Below are 14,849 nucleotides of genomic sequence, written 5' to 3' on the forward strand. Positions count from 1 at the left end.
TACCTGAATGTTTGCTTCTAAAACTGTGACTTCACTTGGAACACATGGTTTCATTGAGCTGTCCACAATAACTTATTTTTCTACTGTGTGGTTTCAGTTGCTTTTCAATAACTCATTCATTTTTTTTAAATATTTTCTTCATTGTGCATTACCTTGCACTTGCCAACACCAAGTTTCATCTGCCATTGTACTACCAAAAACTATCTTTCCCAACCCACACAGCATTCCTCAGACTTCAGTAATCCCAAGTACTCTTTTCAAATTTTCTGCAAAGTTTGACATTTGGGATGTCCAACTTTTTTCTACATTCTTTATAGTTCTTTAAATGAATTACAATAGCATTCTGTGTAATTCAATTTCAAATTAATCTAAAATTTTCCCCTTAGTTGGCTTCTAAATCTAAAATACTATACCTTCTATTTTTTTACTATCTATACATATGCCTCAGAAGTCTTGTTTCAAAACAGGTTGACCTATGTCAGGCAGTTCTCTCTTAACCACTACTCTCCATCGAAGTTTCAGTCTAGTAGTCTGGCGAAGCACAGATTTTGTCTGCCGCAATGTTTTGGATTGGTCTCTTTTTTTTATTTTTAACCAAAATTATGAAACTTCTTATGGAACAAGCTACCTTTCATTACTTCAAAGTTTTCTTATCAAGCTCTGCTGATAACCCAAAAGCTTTAATAAAATATGGAAACACAACATATTAGATCTCCACCATAACAGCAGCTCTACCGATGGAGCAATATTTTCCTTAGCAGTTCAGTCACTTGAGTCTTCTGTCCTTTTAGATATTCTGGTTCTTTGCAAAGCAACTCTTGACGACTGTCCCTCTTCATCTATTTGTTCCAGAATATTTTCTTTGATATCCTGTATTTTGAGAGTTGCCTCCATGGAACTAAAACAAAAGTTCAGCTGTTTCCTCAATCTTCCATTTTGAGATTGAAGCAGAGCATTTTTTACTCTGCTGTGTGCTTAATCTATAAATAATTCTTTGATATGTTAACACTAATTCTCCAATTCCTTTAGATTCTTGCTTCGAGTTCACTTTCACTTGGGTTTTAGTTGTTTAAGAGTATTTTATTATTACATTAAGAGAACACTATAAAAAGCAAGGTTAACTAATCAAAAGTAAGAATTACATCAAAATTAGAGTTGCACCAGGACAGAAGTTACAGCAAATTTTTAATGACGGTTGGAAAAAAAAATTTTCCCACCAACCATGTACTCAATAACTGAACAGTTTATTCAAACTATTAGAAAATAAAAGAAACACATTTCAGTAAAAAGATTGAGAGTTTACAAAAATTAACAGCAACTGAAAACATGATTGGAAGGTAAGCCATTCTGTTCAATTTAATGATAGCAGCTGCTGCTGATTTATTTACAGCTGACATAAAAGATTTATTTTACACAACAAGTAGGAACAGACCAAGAGGAAATGATAGAACATTGTCAATACCTGCAGAAGCAAAACTGATTTTTTACAAATAAAACCTTTTAAAAATATTCATTTGAAGATGGTCTTAAACACGGTGCAGGAACACAGTGGTCCTACTGCTACATAGGTACAGGGTCACACTACGAACTCTATCCCTATTTGTTTGTAACATCAGAAACAGATAACACAATTTAAAAATAATTAAATTTTGATATTTGAGGGTCACAGGGTTGCAGAAAGATGTTTACAAAATAAGAACAATAATGAATTTTTTGCAAAATCCATTAGTTAAGCAGTTGGGGTGCCTGATGAGTATGTGAGGAGGAAGGCAAAATGAACCAGCACAATCGTAACTGCATGGTTTCATATAAAGCAAATTTGGAGTGAACAACTTAAGTCGGGATGCATGAATAAGTGTTGGGGGGAAAATAGTGGACAACTGAAACAATGGTTAGTACACTTTCTTGGTAATAATTAAAGAGTCTGCACTGTTATTAAATACCTGTTTAGCAGTATTTATAACACATTTTAAGTCTGTGGGGTTTATAAAATCTGTGGGAACCAAGAGACCAGAAAGCACTACAAAATTGCAAAACGGTACAATTGTTAAGACACTTCATAACAAAAAATGTGATATGCTATGTACAAAATGATCAGTTCCTTAAAACATTTTCAATATTACAAGTCACAACGATAACATTTCTAGGACATACTGCCCAATTGTTACAGAGGGATTCTGGAGTTCTGCAAACTCCACTCTTACCCTAACAGGAGAGGATGATTCCTCTGTACTTCGTTTCTGTGGCTCTGCCTCAACATCTTGACGTTTGTTCTTCATTCTTTCCCGAAGATCTCCAGTGGGTCTTTCTGGTGACCTGTATAATACAGAAACATAATATAACCAGTTCTATGGGACTATTTTAAATGGAATATTATCTGTCTTTTAATTATTATTTTATTAGTACATCCAGAAAAACCTAAACCTCCCACCCAGAAGCAAGGTGGATGAGTAAGAAAATATTCCATTCTAAAGGGCTTAAGCATTATAAAAACCCCAACCCTTTCAGAAAGTCAAGAAAGACTTGACTCTAAGAAGAAAAATTATTTGTATGTGTATGTGGCATTACTCACTTACTACTCTAGATCAGCTTCCCATCCAGAATAAATAACCTTTTTCTGATCATCATGCAGATGTTTCACAATCACTCCTACCAAATATTTGAAGATTTAGCCTTTTCCTTTATCTAAGCCGCCACAACTTTTATATATATTATATAAGTGTGTGTCTATATATATTACATATATGTATGTAAAATTAATGCAGAATCAAACTACTATAGACTAGCAACGACAGTCACAAAGAAGCACAACTCTGAATGTGGATGAAGTCTGCAAACAGAGACAACCTAAGCACCATCCTCCCATGGTCTAGGAGAGGCTGCTACAGAGGAAAACACTGCTGCAAGACCATGAACCAGAAATTAACTCTTGGAGGCCTCTTCCGTTTTCCATCTTGCACTAATAACTATTTTATTATTTAATTACAAAATACTGGATGAACTTTACTATATTGTAAAGTCATGCACCTTTACAATATAGTTTCTGTAAAAGATATTACTGTGATGTGGGAGGAGGAACATCCTACACTACTACAATTCTGTCACCTCTGAGTGTGGATTCATGAGTTCATTGACCCCTTATGTTTTACAAGAGAACAACCATTGCATTGGTGAGGCACTGGCACAGGTTGCCCAGAAAAGTTGTGGATGCCCCATCTCTGGCAGTGTTCCAGATGTTCTCTGGCAGTGGATGGGGCTCTGAACAACCTGGTGGAGTGGAAGGTGTCCCTGCCCATGGTGGGGGGGTTGGAACCGGATGATCTTTAAGGCCCCTTCCAACCCAAACCATTCTGTGATTCTATGATTCAAACAAATTCCTAAGCTAAGGGAATGTAGCAACTGTTGCAGATGACTTTTCAGTTGAAGAAAACAAATTTTCTCTTCATATACATTTGTCTTGATACTGAGCTTAGTACTTCTGTGATGGCTGTTAGCTGTAATTATAATAGAGTCTCTGTGAAATGGTTATATACAAGTACTACATCTGTGCCTATCAGTTCATACTAAAGAATCACAAAAAGATACTAATGCTGTCTTTTGATTAGAAAACTTATACGTAATATATGAATAATGACATTTGAGTTTCTTTTTCTTTTCAGACTGAATAAGTTTCCATTGAGAAAATAACTTCTCCCACTCTTCCTGTTACATTATACATAAAGGGTAAGCTTTCACTGTCAATGCATACAAAAATGTAATTTAATATAATTTCATTTTCAATCTGCACATATTTGAAAAAGTAATTTTTTTTCCATGTCCTCCTCTGCACTTTAATTCTTTAAACTGCCTCACAGAGTTAAATGCATGAGGACCTACAGAGACAAAGATCAGTGACTACTCTCATTTTTTAATGCATTTAATTCTCCATGAAATTGTAAGTACAGGTCAATCTAGATCAGAGGAAATGTACAGAAGAGTAAAGCTCTGCTTTTTTCATCACTAAGGATCAAATAATAGTCAGCATACAAATATAAATAAGTTATCTTCTTTGCATGCGTGACTATATGATCTTTAAAGTGTCTGGATTTAGTAAAGGTTATGATTCAAGGTATTTTCCCCTCCCTCCATATTAAAAAGGTAATTCTTTGCATTACTAACACTCTCTGAAGCATTCCAACCATCAACTATCTCGACAAATAAACTGTCTTTCAGCATTGACGTACAATTCCACACTAGGTATAATATATTATTAAAAATATTAATTTTAATAATATTTAAGCAACAAATACAAAGGATTTGGATTAGTGAAACTGAAAATTAAGCTAAAAGGCAGAAAGATCATCAATAATGTATTTGTAATATTGTTCCCTGAGACTAATACCTTCAGGAAAAAATCCCATTAGCTGAAGAAGAAAGCAAGAGAACATGCACTGAGTGCAGCTCATGTACCTCACAGAGTGACATCTGACATTCTAAAATTTATTTTTTTTTTTAAGTTACAGGCTGGAGTAAAAAACAAAGTATCCAAACCATTTTACACTCAAAAAAATTTTTGTTCCCTCCCAAGCTGAAAAAAAGGTATTGTGCTAAAGCATTATTCAAATCTACTTAAATATTATAAAAGCTATGAAAAAACCCACAGAAATTTAAATGGTCCATGTTCAGTGTTCGGGTTTGCTGGACAATTTTTTGTTTGGTTTTGCTATCACTGGGTCAGCTTTTTTCAACTTTAGGAGAACACCAAAGCAAAGTCATGGTAATCACCCTATCTCTCCTTCCCCAAAGACATCATAACCCTCCAGGAACTCTAATAAAATAAGACTGACAATTACTCAAATTATAAGAAATAATTATTCAGGAAGCCATAACTGTTTTCAGATGCTTTGGCTGAATGTGCAGAAAACCAAGCTGTTCTACTAGCTTATTTTTCTTTTATGTGTACCATAGCTTCATTTCTAGATAACTTTTCCCCAGCCCAGTGCAAAAGGGATCTTCAGTTATTCCAGGTCATGCTCACTATTGAACTTCAACAGATCATGACAAATTACCTCTGCAGCTTCAGATGATGTGGCTAGACTGCAACTGCCAGAACCTTTTACACAAAAGGCATTATGCAATTTCTTTTTAGTATTTTGTACTGGGGCCATCTTTTTAATAAAGCCTAAAATGAAGAATTTCCTCATTTCAAATTCTAAGGCAGTTAAATTATTTTAAACAGCATTATTTCCTGCAACAGCACAGTTCTCCATGTTCAACAGCATTTAGGAAATGCATATTCATAACAGTGACTTCATTTGCTCCTGTACTTCTTACAGTGTCAGGAACAACTATCCAGCAACAGGCACACCTTGCAACACACCTGCCTGAGGATATCTCTGTGTGCCTGTGTGAGAGCACACGTGTGCACAGAGGCAGATGACCAATATTTGTGTATTACACACACATTATAACTGCTCAAGAAACACTGCCCTGTTTTCATTTCCCATATTTGAAACTTTCAAAATCCATACATTCTTTCCTAGTATGACCGCTGGCCTGGTTTGGTTTTTAAGTGCAATGTGATCATCCCAAATAAACAGGATCAGTCAGACTAAGAAAAGGGCCCAGCAATGGCATAGATCCTGACAATTACATGAAGGAGCCAGCCAAGAAGCTGCCAAACAACTAACCAACAATCTACAAGTGCAGAAAGAGCAAAACTACTCATGGGATAGCATATTTACACATAGCTCTTAAGTTACCTTCTCCTTAATTCTGATATTGGGAAGATTGGCAAGTCTCATACTGAATTCTCAATACTATCATCAGTTAAGCTTCATATAAAAACACGTTAGGTTTTATTTTTATAGCAAGATTAAAATTTGTGCTGTGAGAGGCAGCATTAGTGCTAAAATGGAACAATCTTTATCATACTTCAGAATCAACTTTTCCTACCGTCTGCTGATGTTTTGAAATATGGGAGGTATTAACAACCATTAACAACAGGACTGACTGCAGGCAGGTATGGAACTTGAGGCAGAAGGTATGAAGACAAAGGCAGCAAGACACGCTTTGTCCTACCCAACTCCTTGCAAAGCAGATGAGACTTCCCTGGCAGGTGTGACTGAACACATGCAGACACGCTGCCATTTTGCTATCCCAGACACTTGAACAAGAATATTGCTTTAACTGAACTGATGCAGAAACAGCATTAGTTTGGCTTGCCTGAAGCCAATAAAAGTGCATTTGAAATGCCTGGATAACATTTGTGAAAATCTCTCTAATGTTAAATGGCATGAAAATGCCACCATTTTATTATGTATACATTATGTACCACCTTTTCCTATGCCTGGCCAAGAGCTATTAGCAGAAAATTTTGAAGACAGGTAGAGCTCTTTCATTTGTCTGTTTTGGGGACTGTGTGGGGGTGGTGGGCTTCCTCCCCCTTTTTACTTTTAAGAATGCCTTTATTAAATGCTGAATGTGCCAAGCAAATAAGCAGGAAGGCTTGTCCTTTGACTTTTCATATAGTCCTAGCAAAAAAGTTAGCAATAAGAAGAAGGAAATCAACATTTTTCTTAAATGTCAGTGGTGACAGTGAAGCAGAAACACAGCTTTAATCATTAAAATAAATGTCACTTTTCTTCAAATGACCAAGCAGAACTACATATTGAGTGTTCCAAATACTGAGAGCAAGGAGAAAGTGACATTTTAACTGTTTTAAAATTTAATATCTCCCAGTAAATCATTCTATTCATTTAGAACATTCAGCACAGAACAGAGTAAAATTTTGAACAAACCAAAAGCAACATTAAACTCAGTATTATGTATTTGTATCCCAGCTGCTACGGCCTCAGAAGCAATAGATCAAACAAGCAAAGTCAAGATCATCCTAAGAGCAAGCCATATGAATAGGAAAAAGAACCAAACACAGAACCTTAACCTCATGCCAACCTTCCTTTTGTTGTTTTACTCTTGGATGCTTCAGTGTGCCCATCCACAATCTATAAGTAATACTGGCATTATGAAGGACAGCTGTTTGTAAATTGTGAAGCCTTCATAGAAAGAGATACTATGCTAAAACCATAACATCTTTCTGTCATTTATAGAAAGAACACTACAAGCTTACTGCCATACTTGCTTTCAGTTAAGTTAGATGTTATGCCACACAAGCGACAGTTGGAAAAAAAAATTAAATTTTAGAAACATACAAAGAGACACACAATAAAAAATATTCTCTTTTGAAAAATCAGGTAACTTTTGTGATCTCTCCCTACAATACAGGACATTTTTCAATATCTGATAGATAAAGCCACAAAGGCATGTTTTGAAGAAAAGTGTTTTCTCGCAACATAAGAGAAACAATGGACATTCATCACGCAACATAGCAAAGGCAGAAGGGCTGTGAGTGTGAGCAATGCTGTAATTGCAAAACAGCATTTTAGTACAGGACAGAAAAGTATACCAGAAAGCTGCAGTGACACTATGCCAAAACAAAACGTACTAAGGTACTTGAACTTCCCATTTCAAGTAATATATAGTTAATCTGCATCCAATCAACTATTCATTTTTTAAAGCTGTATACACACAAAAATCCTGCACATTGCCAAAGTAATTGTTTTAAGCAGCTTTATAAGGCAATTGGTTATTGATATAACACACAATTAAGCACACCACAGCATCTGACTTAAAAAAAAAAACAACAAAACAAAAGACAGAGTTGCAAAAGCTATTTTCCTACAGCATGTGAAGAATTCAAAGTGAGTTCTTGATTTACCTTCTATAACTGCTGCTATAGCCTTTACCTCGTGGTGAAGGGCCATGTACGAATCTACATGTGTTCCCATAGAGGCAGTTGCCAGTCTTCAGCCAGTTACGGCACTGTGTCTAAGAGACAGACATTACTGGGTGAATTTCACACTCCTTTCTGGAAATACCATTGGTGTGAGTGTGGCAGAACAAACAAATGACTCCACATTAAGTCCCATTTATCTGTAATTTCTGTCCACCAGTAATATAATTGATTAAAAAAAAAATAATCAACAAAGAGCATCAGGTCTGGCAGAGAAAAATTTAGGTTGGTGGAAATATTAATATGCACACTACTACTGCTCCATCCAGAAGCTGGCACAACACACGGTATTTGAAAATTCTAGCATTAGCATGTTGAACACCCATAGGTTAAAGGAGTTCTTTTCACCTTTATTTAACCTCAGTAACATCTGAGCATTTGGTGCTTGTGAGCTACTCTTTTCCCACCATATAAATCCTGGAAAAGAAGATGCTGGGGTGGGGAGGAAAACAAGAACACTTTTACAACTCACCTCTGCAGTACTTCCAGTGCTGGGTCCAAGCCTTTCAAACACACTGGGTCTTCGGGATGTGCTATCGGATATGGTCTTGGTATTTTCCACTGTGACCTTCCTTCTAATTTTTGACATTTTGTACTACTTCAACCAAAAAAAAAAGCAAAACTGTAAAATCCTTCAGTTTGGGGCTATTGACACTGAACTCACATGAGTAAAATAGTATGAAATACGTTGCAAGAATTGCTGCAGAGGTGATGAAGAAAGAAAAAGAAGTGAGTGAAATGTATCTAATAACACGGAATGCTTCTGACTTGAACTAGTCAGCTGAACACCAGAAATTATAATTTTTCATTTCATTTCATGACCTGCTTTGGATTCTTCAGCTTCCCCTTGGGAAAGATCATATGACATGTTATTCATTTAGGCAGCAAACACCACACAGGACAGATGCTTTCTTTCATAGTGTTTTTTTGGTGCATGAGCTCAAGTGACTCAAAGTGAATAGAACCTTCAATGTTATTTCACCAACCTCTCAGAAACCAGTTTCAACCACCATAAACACCTCCTAGGTGTGAAACAAATTTAAAAAAAAAATGAGAGCTTTATATTTTTCCCCCTTTTTGTGTATGACAACCTACTGAAAGCCATCTTGCTATCATCCACAGCCTGTGTTTATCAGTCTGATTTCTACAACTACTTGGAATTACACGAGTTTAGGAAAAAAAAAACCACAACTTGATGATGATGCACTTCTTAATCTGCTCAAAAAGTAGCTCCTTCTCATTAAGAAAAACAGATTTTAAAGGAAATACAGCATAACTTTGATAAACAAGAAGTCACCACTTATCTTACCTGAGAAAGGAAGGAGTTATAGTGAAAAAAAAGACCCAAACCATATTTAAGGAAAAAAAAAAAGGAACATCTATTTTTAGCACTACAGACAGATTGTACAAAAAGGGCAAAATGGACCTCAAAAACTAATCTCCATTCTTTACATTCTACTTGATGAAAAGAAAAATAAAATCAATTTGGGAACATCTGCCAGGTGCTCAGCAATTTATATACAGCTCAAAACCACACCTCTTTGTTGTACTGCAATGTACCATCACCCTCATTAATCAGCAGATCATGATTAGCCAAACACTAATCTCCTACCCTTCTGCTCCTAAGCACAGCACGCGTCACCACATTTAGAACACACACACACACTTAAACTATCTCATACACAAACAGGTTACAAATGACAAAGTTCATCCATAAAGCCAGAATAATACACATTTAAACTAGCTTCCACCAGTGAGGTGGAATACACATTTAATACACATTTAATACAATTTAATACACATTTTCCCCATCTGATCAGCAATATGTTCCCATGGTATCCATATGGTAAGGTTACATTTCAGAGAAACAAAATATCATCATGTAAAAACGTGGACACTTCATTATCTGAACCCTACAGTTATTTCCATGACAAGATTTCCCTAGGAGTCTGACACCTGTGCATTTTCTACAAACAAAATGCTGTGTTGAAGCTCTTGTGAAGCACTTGAGTGCTATTATAAACAGAAGAAAGAAAGTTTACACTGCGTATTTGAGATTTCTCAGTAGACTCTGCTCTGCTGACTCCTACTCCAAGCCTCTGATTATCTGAAGAATTTTATCTCATAAAAGGTTCAGATAATCAAGACATTAACCAAGATGTTCAGGGAGGGTAGAAGTTAACCATACGGTGTATACCAAACATTAAAAACAATGGTTAACATCAATTAGTGGAAGCAGACAGTCAAACATTAGAATTTCCAGTAGTATGAAATTATTTGGGTTAGTAAGAACTGTGGAGAACAGATACTTCCAGAAAGATCTAACTGAATTAGAGAATTGAGTAATACAACAGCAGATGAAATGCAAATAAATATAATGCAATGCACACAAGGAGAAATGATTTTGTCTAAATATTTGATGAGACCAAATTAGTCCAGTCTTCTGAGAAAAATAATTAGGAGTCATTGTGGACAGCTCAATGTGCAGCAATAGTTAAAAAGTCTGACAGGATAAACCATTAAAGTTAGAAAGCAAAACAATACCACATCTCACCTAGCTGAGCACCCTTCCATTTCAGGATTCTCACAGAATTTCAGAAAAAAGCTACTAAATTTCTACAGTTTCACACAGTCACATTCTTTCAATAGAAGATATAAAAATCAACTGACACATGCAAAAGCATTTTTAATAAGACAATCATATAACAAATGCCTAATTTGGATTAAATATTTACAGGTAAAAGAGCCATATCTGAAACAAAAGGAGTTAGATAAATGACACTGGCAATGGCATAGGGAGAGGGTTCAACACATGAAGGACAGATGAGTCTAATGCACAAATACACACTGACATTGTAGCAGCATACAGAAAAATCACATTCATTTTGCCTCAATTCCAATGTACTTTTATTTTCAAAGAAACAGAGGCAAAACTTTAATTTTAAATGTTGATTTTTACCCAGCATTCAGTACCTTTTTGGAATTAACTTGTATAGGAAGTTATGATGATGACTAGCTTAAAAGGATAGTTACAAACATGGAGAGGATGAAGAGGCAACATCATCCTAACTGAACAGATAATGTAATTCCAACTGCCTTTTTTCCCTGTATTTTTGCAGACAGAAATTAAGAAGAATACCATTCAACCCGAAATCTTCTAAGGTTTGTAAAACCCCCTATTTAAAAAAACCAAAACAACTTAAAATGAGAAACAAAAACCTGTGCTATTTCAGGCAGCAATCTGTCAATTCCAGCCTCATAGTCTGGCCCATATCTAGCAGTTTGCAATTAACAACAGACCCTTTATTAACAGAAGAGATATTTCAGAGAGATTGCTCTGAAGAAACAAACCCAGCATGCTGTGAGTGCACAGCACATTACTTTCTGTACACACATATTATCACATGAGGGCCTCGCTCATGTAACAAGAACTGCAACTCCACTGCCTAGTGAATACAGATGTTATCAAAGGCTGCAGGATTAGAGTCCAGACACAGGATCCTGAGGGAAACTGAGGAATTTCTCTCTGTCAAACAACGCATTTCAGAGACTGTGTTTGTAAATGCAGTCAGCCCCATTTTCATTCTTTGAGGACCAAGTGAGTTGGAAAAATAAAGAGACTATTAAAACAGTATTGAAAAACTCAGATGGATAATGACAGGTTTTTTGTTTCTGAGAAGGATCCTTGCTCATAAACAAGTATTGTAAGGGGAAAAAAATACATGTTTAATTTCCAAATTTCTCAGACTGCACATTAATGGGCAACTAAAAACAATTTAAATGTAGCATCCCATAAAGATTCCTCTTCTGAAGCATTTTCACCTTCTGCTGTTTCACCACTGATGATCACAGCCCTGCTATCAATCCCACGCTGATGGCCAGTGCAGTGACTGTCCATCACATGTCTGTGCCTCTGAGTTACCATCTCCTTATCAAACACTAAAGTGGGATTAGACAGCTGTGAGTACCAGTGTGGACTGAGCCTTAAGCACTCTCAACATTTCAAGTAATTACTAACAGGATTAAAACAAATATTAAAAAATTTCTACGCAGAATATTATGCACTTCTCTATTTCACGTACATGACTTTGCACTGCTGACTCTACTAAGGGGCACTGAACTTTCTGCTACTTCTGAAACAGAATGAAGTTTCGGAAACTAAGCCAAGTTAACTTTATCTTCCTAAAATACATTCTATACCTAAAATTTTAACTGTAAGTTATCACTTTTCCATGCATAAATAAGATCCATGACAACCTTTAAAATAAATTAGGAATACCATAACACTAGGATAACTCATTCAGGGGTGCACCTATGTTAGTCTTCAAAGGAAGTAACTTTCCCAGGGCGAGAGACAATCTGTTAATGACATTAATTACACTAGCATTTGAAGGAGAACATATTACAGTGTTATTTACATGAATCATCTAAAATGTGACAGACTTGAGAGAAGTGAGTGCACCTATTGAGCACTGACCAATGAACTGAAATCCATGAGGCATGATATGATTGACAGCATTCACTGAAATCCTGGGGGGTTTTTTACCAATATTCTCACATTTTGGCGTCAAGCATGCTTAACATTTTTCTTCAAAATCAGTGTGATACTACATAAGTCATAATCAAGAAATATCTGAAATGCCTGGTTTTCTGTTAGAAAAACCTAATTCAGCCACCTGAAAAAATGAATCCTGAAGGATTCTACTGGAAAACTTAAAACTGAGATGTAACGGAACAAAATCAAAGTTCAAAACCAAGAAAACATTTAGGGAGATAAAAAAAATCTCTTTAGGAAGTCCAAGACATCACTCATAAGCATGTCAATAATGTCTGCGCATGCACACCACACACAAGCTACACACAACATCACTTCAGAAAATCCTACCTGTGAAGAGATAAATAATATGCCATTTCAAATAACAAGCGAAATTACTTCAAAGTCCTACAGATGTTCAGATACAAACTCATTATTAGCACTCCTTGATAAACTAAATATGTGTTGAAAACTGAGTAACAGCTTTGTGAATGGTTCCCTGCACTTTTTTAAATTAAGAGCTTTTACCTGAAAATATTTTGGGTCCTATTACAGCATTAACATTTCCATGCCACATCGCTAATAAAATAGCGATATTTGAAGAAGCTCCATGGGTTTACTACCTAAAAATATTACTAAAAGTGGTAAAATGCATTCATAAGGAACTCTCCAAAAGAGCAGTCAAATACTCACAGAGAAGCCCATTTGACACAAAACTAGAAATTAATCCAAATTGAAAAACTCCTTGCTGGTAACCCACCACCATAGTAACTTGAACCTACCCTTCTAATTTCACATATGATATCCTCCATTAGTAGCAATAAGCAACTGCTAATTATATTTGCACAAGTATAAAACCATGGTTGGCTTTCCACAGGTGAATAAAAACATCAGGCCCCAGCACCACATGAGGAAATAGAGAGTATTCCATGCCTTGTCTGACAAAGTCCTCATACTCAAAGAAGATGTTTCCCCAGACTAAAGGGCAGTCTGCGAAGACTGGTGTGGACAGGTCCAAGTTTACCCGGCCACATCACCTCCAGTCTGTGAGCTGGGTGAGCACATCAGCGTCACTCTCAGCAAACATGCTGAGAAGCAGGGTGTATAATCTCGGGCACGCTACATAAAGCCACACGTCTTTAGTTTTCGGGTGCGTTGGCTGTCTGTCCACTCCCGCCTGCACAGAGGACCGTGAGTGTTTCATCACCAGCCCAAGACCCCCCAAAGCGCTGGTTGCTAGCTCACGGAGAGCCCAACAGCTGACCTTCAAGCACTCTTGCAGAAGGCTGACAAGAAATCAAGGGTGGAGTGAGACCCCATGGAGCAGCCCGAGGCGAGGCCCTGAGCAGACCGCCCATAACACACTGGCCCAGCGTGCCCGGCTGCAAGCCCTGCAAGGGATGGCAGCCAGCTCTGGGCGCTACTGAAGGAATGGTGATGCGTCAATTCACACAAGCGAAATTAGCAGCCCCTCTGGAGCACACAGAGCAGAAACTATTTTACTGCCAGAAAGTGGGAGAAGAGCACTACAGAAGTGGAAGAAAAAAAAAACCCGAACAAAACCAAAATCCAACCAAAAAACCCCACGACCAGGGAACATCCGACTATACGGGAAGCAGACTCCAGCACGACCACCGACTGCCGGACCGGCTCCTCAGGGAGCCCCCGGCCGCGCCCCGAGCCGGGCGACAGCGCGGCCCTTCCCCCGCCGCGCTCCGCGGGCCCGGGCGGCCCTCGCGCCGCCCGCGCCGCCGCCGAGGATGACGACGATGACGACGGCGGTGACGTCGCAGCTGGGAGGGCGGTGGCGGGAAGGGCGGAAGCGGCGGCGCCGCCATCTTGGGGAGGGCGGGGCAGGCGGGTGGCTCCGCCTCGCGGGTGTGGCAGCGGGGCTGGGGGCGGGAATTGCCAGAGGGGCTCCTCAGGGAGCTGGGGGTGCGGGAAGGAATTGCCCGAGGGGCTCCTCAGGGAGCTGGGGGTGCGGGAAGGAATTGCCCGAGGGGCTCCTCAGGGAGCTGGGGGTGCGGGCCGGAATTGCCCGAGGGGCTCCTCAGGGAGCTGGGGGTGCGGGCAGGAATTGCCTGAGGGGCTCCTCAGGGAGCTGGGGGTGTTCAGCCTGGAGGAGGCTCGGGGGTGACCTTATCGCTCCCCACAACCCTCTAAAGGAGATTTAGCTAGGTCTTGTCCCTGGCAACAGGTAACAGGACGAGAAGACCTGGTGGTATTAAGCTGCACCAATGGAGGCTCAAGTTGTACATGAGGAATAAGATTCTTTACAGAAAGGATGATTAAACGTTGGAACGGATGCCTCAGGAGGTGGTGGAATCACTGTAGCTGGAGGTGTTTATAGTGTACCTGGCACTCAGTGCCCTGGTCTAATTGACAGGGTGGTGCTGGATTGTAGCTTGGACTCAGTGACCTCAGAGGTCTTCTCCAACCCCAATGAACCTGTGTTTCTGTGAGCTTCAACTAGAACAGGTTGCT

The 14,849-nt window shown here is 38.4% G+C and overlaps 1 protein-coding gene across 2 annotated transcripts in view; it reads right to left on the reverse strand.

Moving 5' to 3' along the window:
- The window catches only part of ZC3H13 (zinc finger CCCH-type containing 13), a 45,054-nt gene extending 31,005 nt beyond the window's left edge, over positions 1-14,049 (reverse strand). Inside the window, exons 1-3 of one of the 2 annotated variants that reach the window (XM_039716581.1) lie at positions 8,304-14,049; positions 7,757-7,866; positions 2,205-2,316 (exon numbers count right to left, since the gene is read on the reverse strand). In XM_039716581.1, the coding sequence (XP_039572515.1) occupies positions 2,205-2,316; positions 7,757-7,866; positions 8,304-8,420 (339 nt within the window). In that variant the 5' untranslated portion in view covers positions 8,421-14,049. The remainder of the gene's footprint in view (positions 1-2,204; positions 2,317-7,756; positions 7,867-8,303) is intronic. The other variant, XM_039716580.1, reaches the window with a different exon arrangement.
- Between the last annotated feature and the right edge of the window lie 800 nt (positions 14,050-14,849).

Source organism: Passer montanus, unplaced genomic scaffold, assembly GCF_014805655.1.
Source record: "Passer montanus isolate IOZ18808 unplaced genomic scaffold, ASM1480565v1 scaffold36, whole genome shotgun sequence".
Classification (NCBI taxonomy): domain Eukaryota; kingdom Metazoa; phylum Chordata; class Aves; order Passeriformes; family Passeridae; genus Passer; species Passer montanus.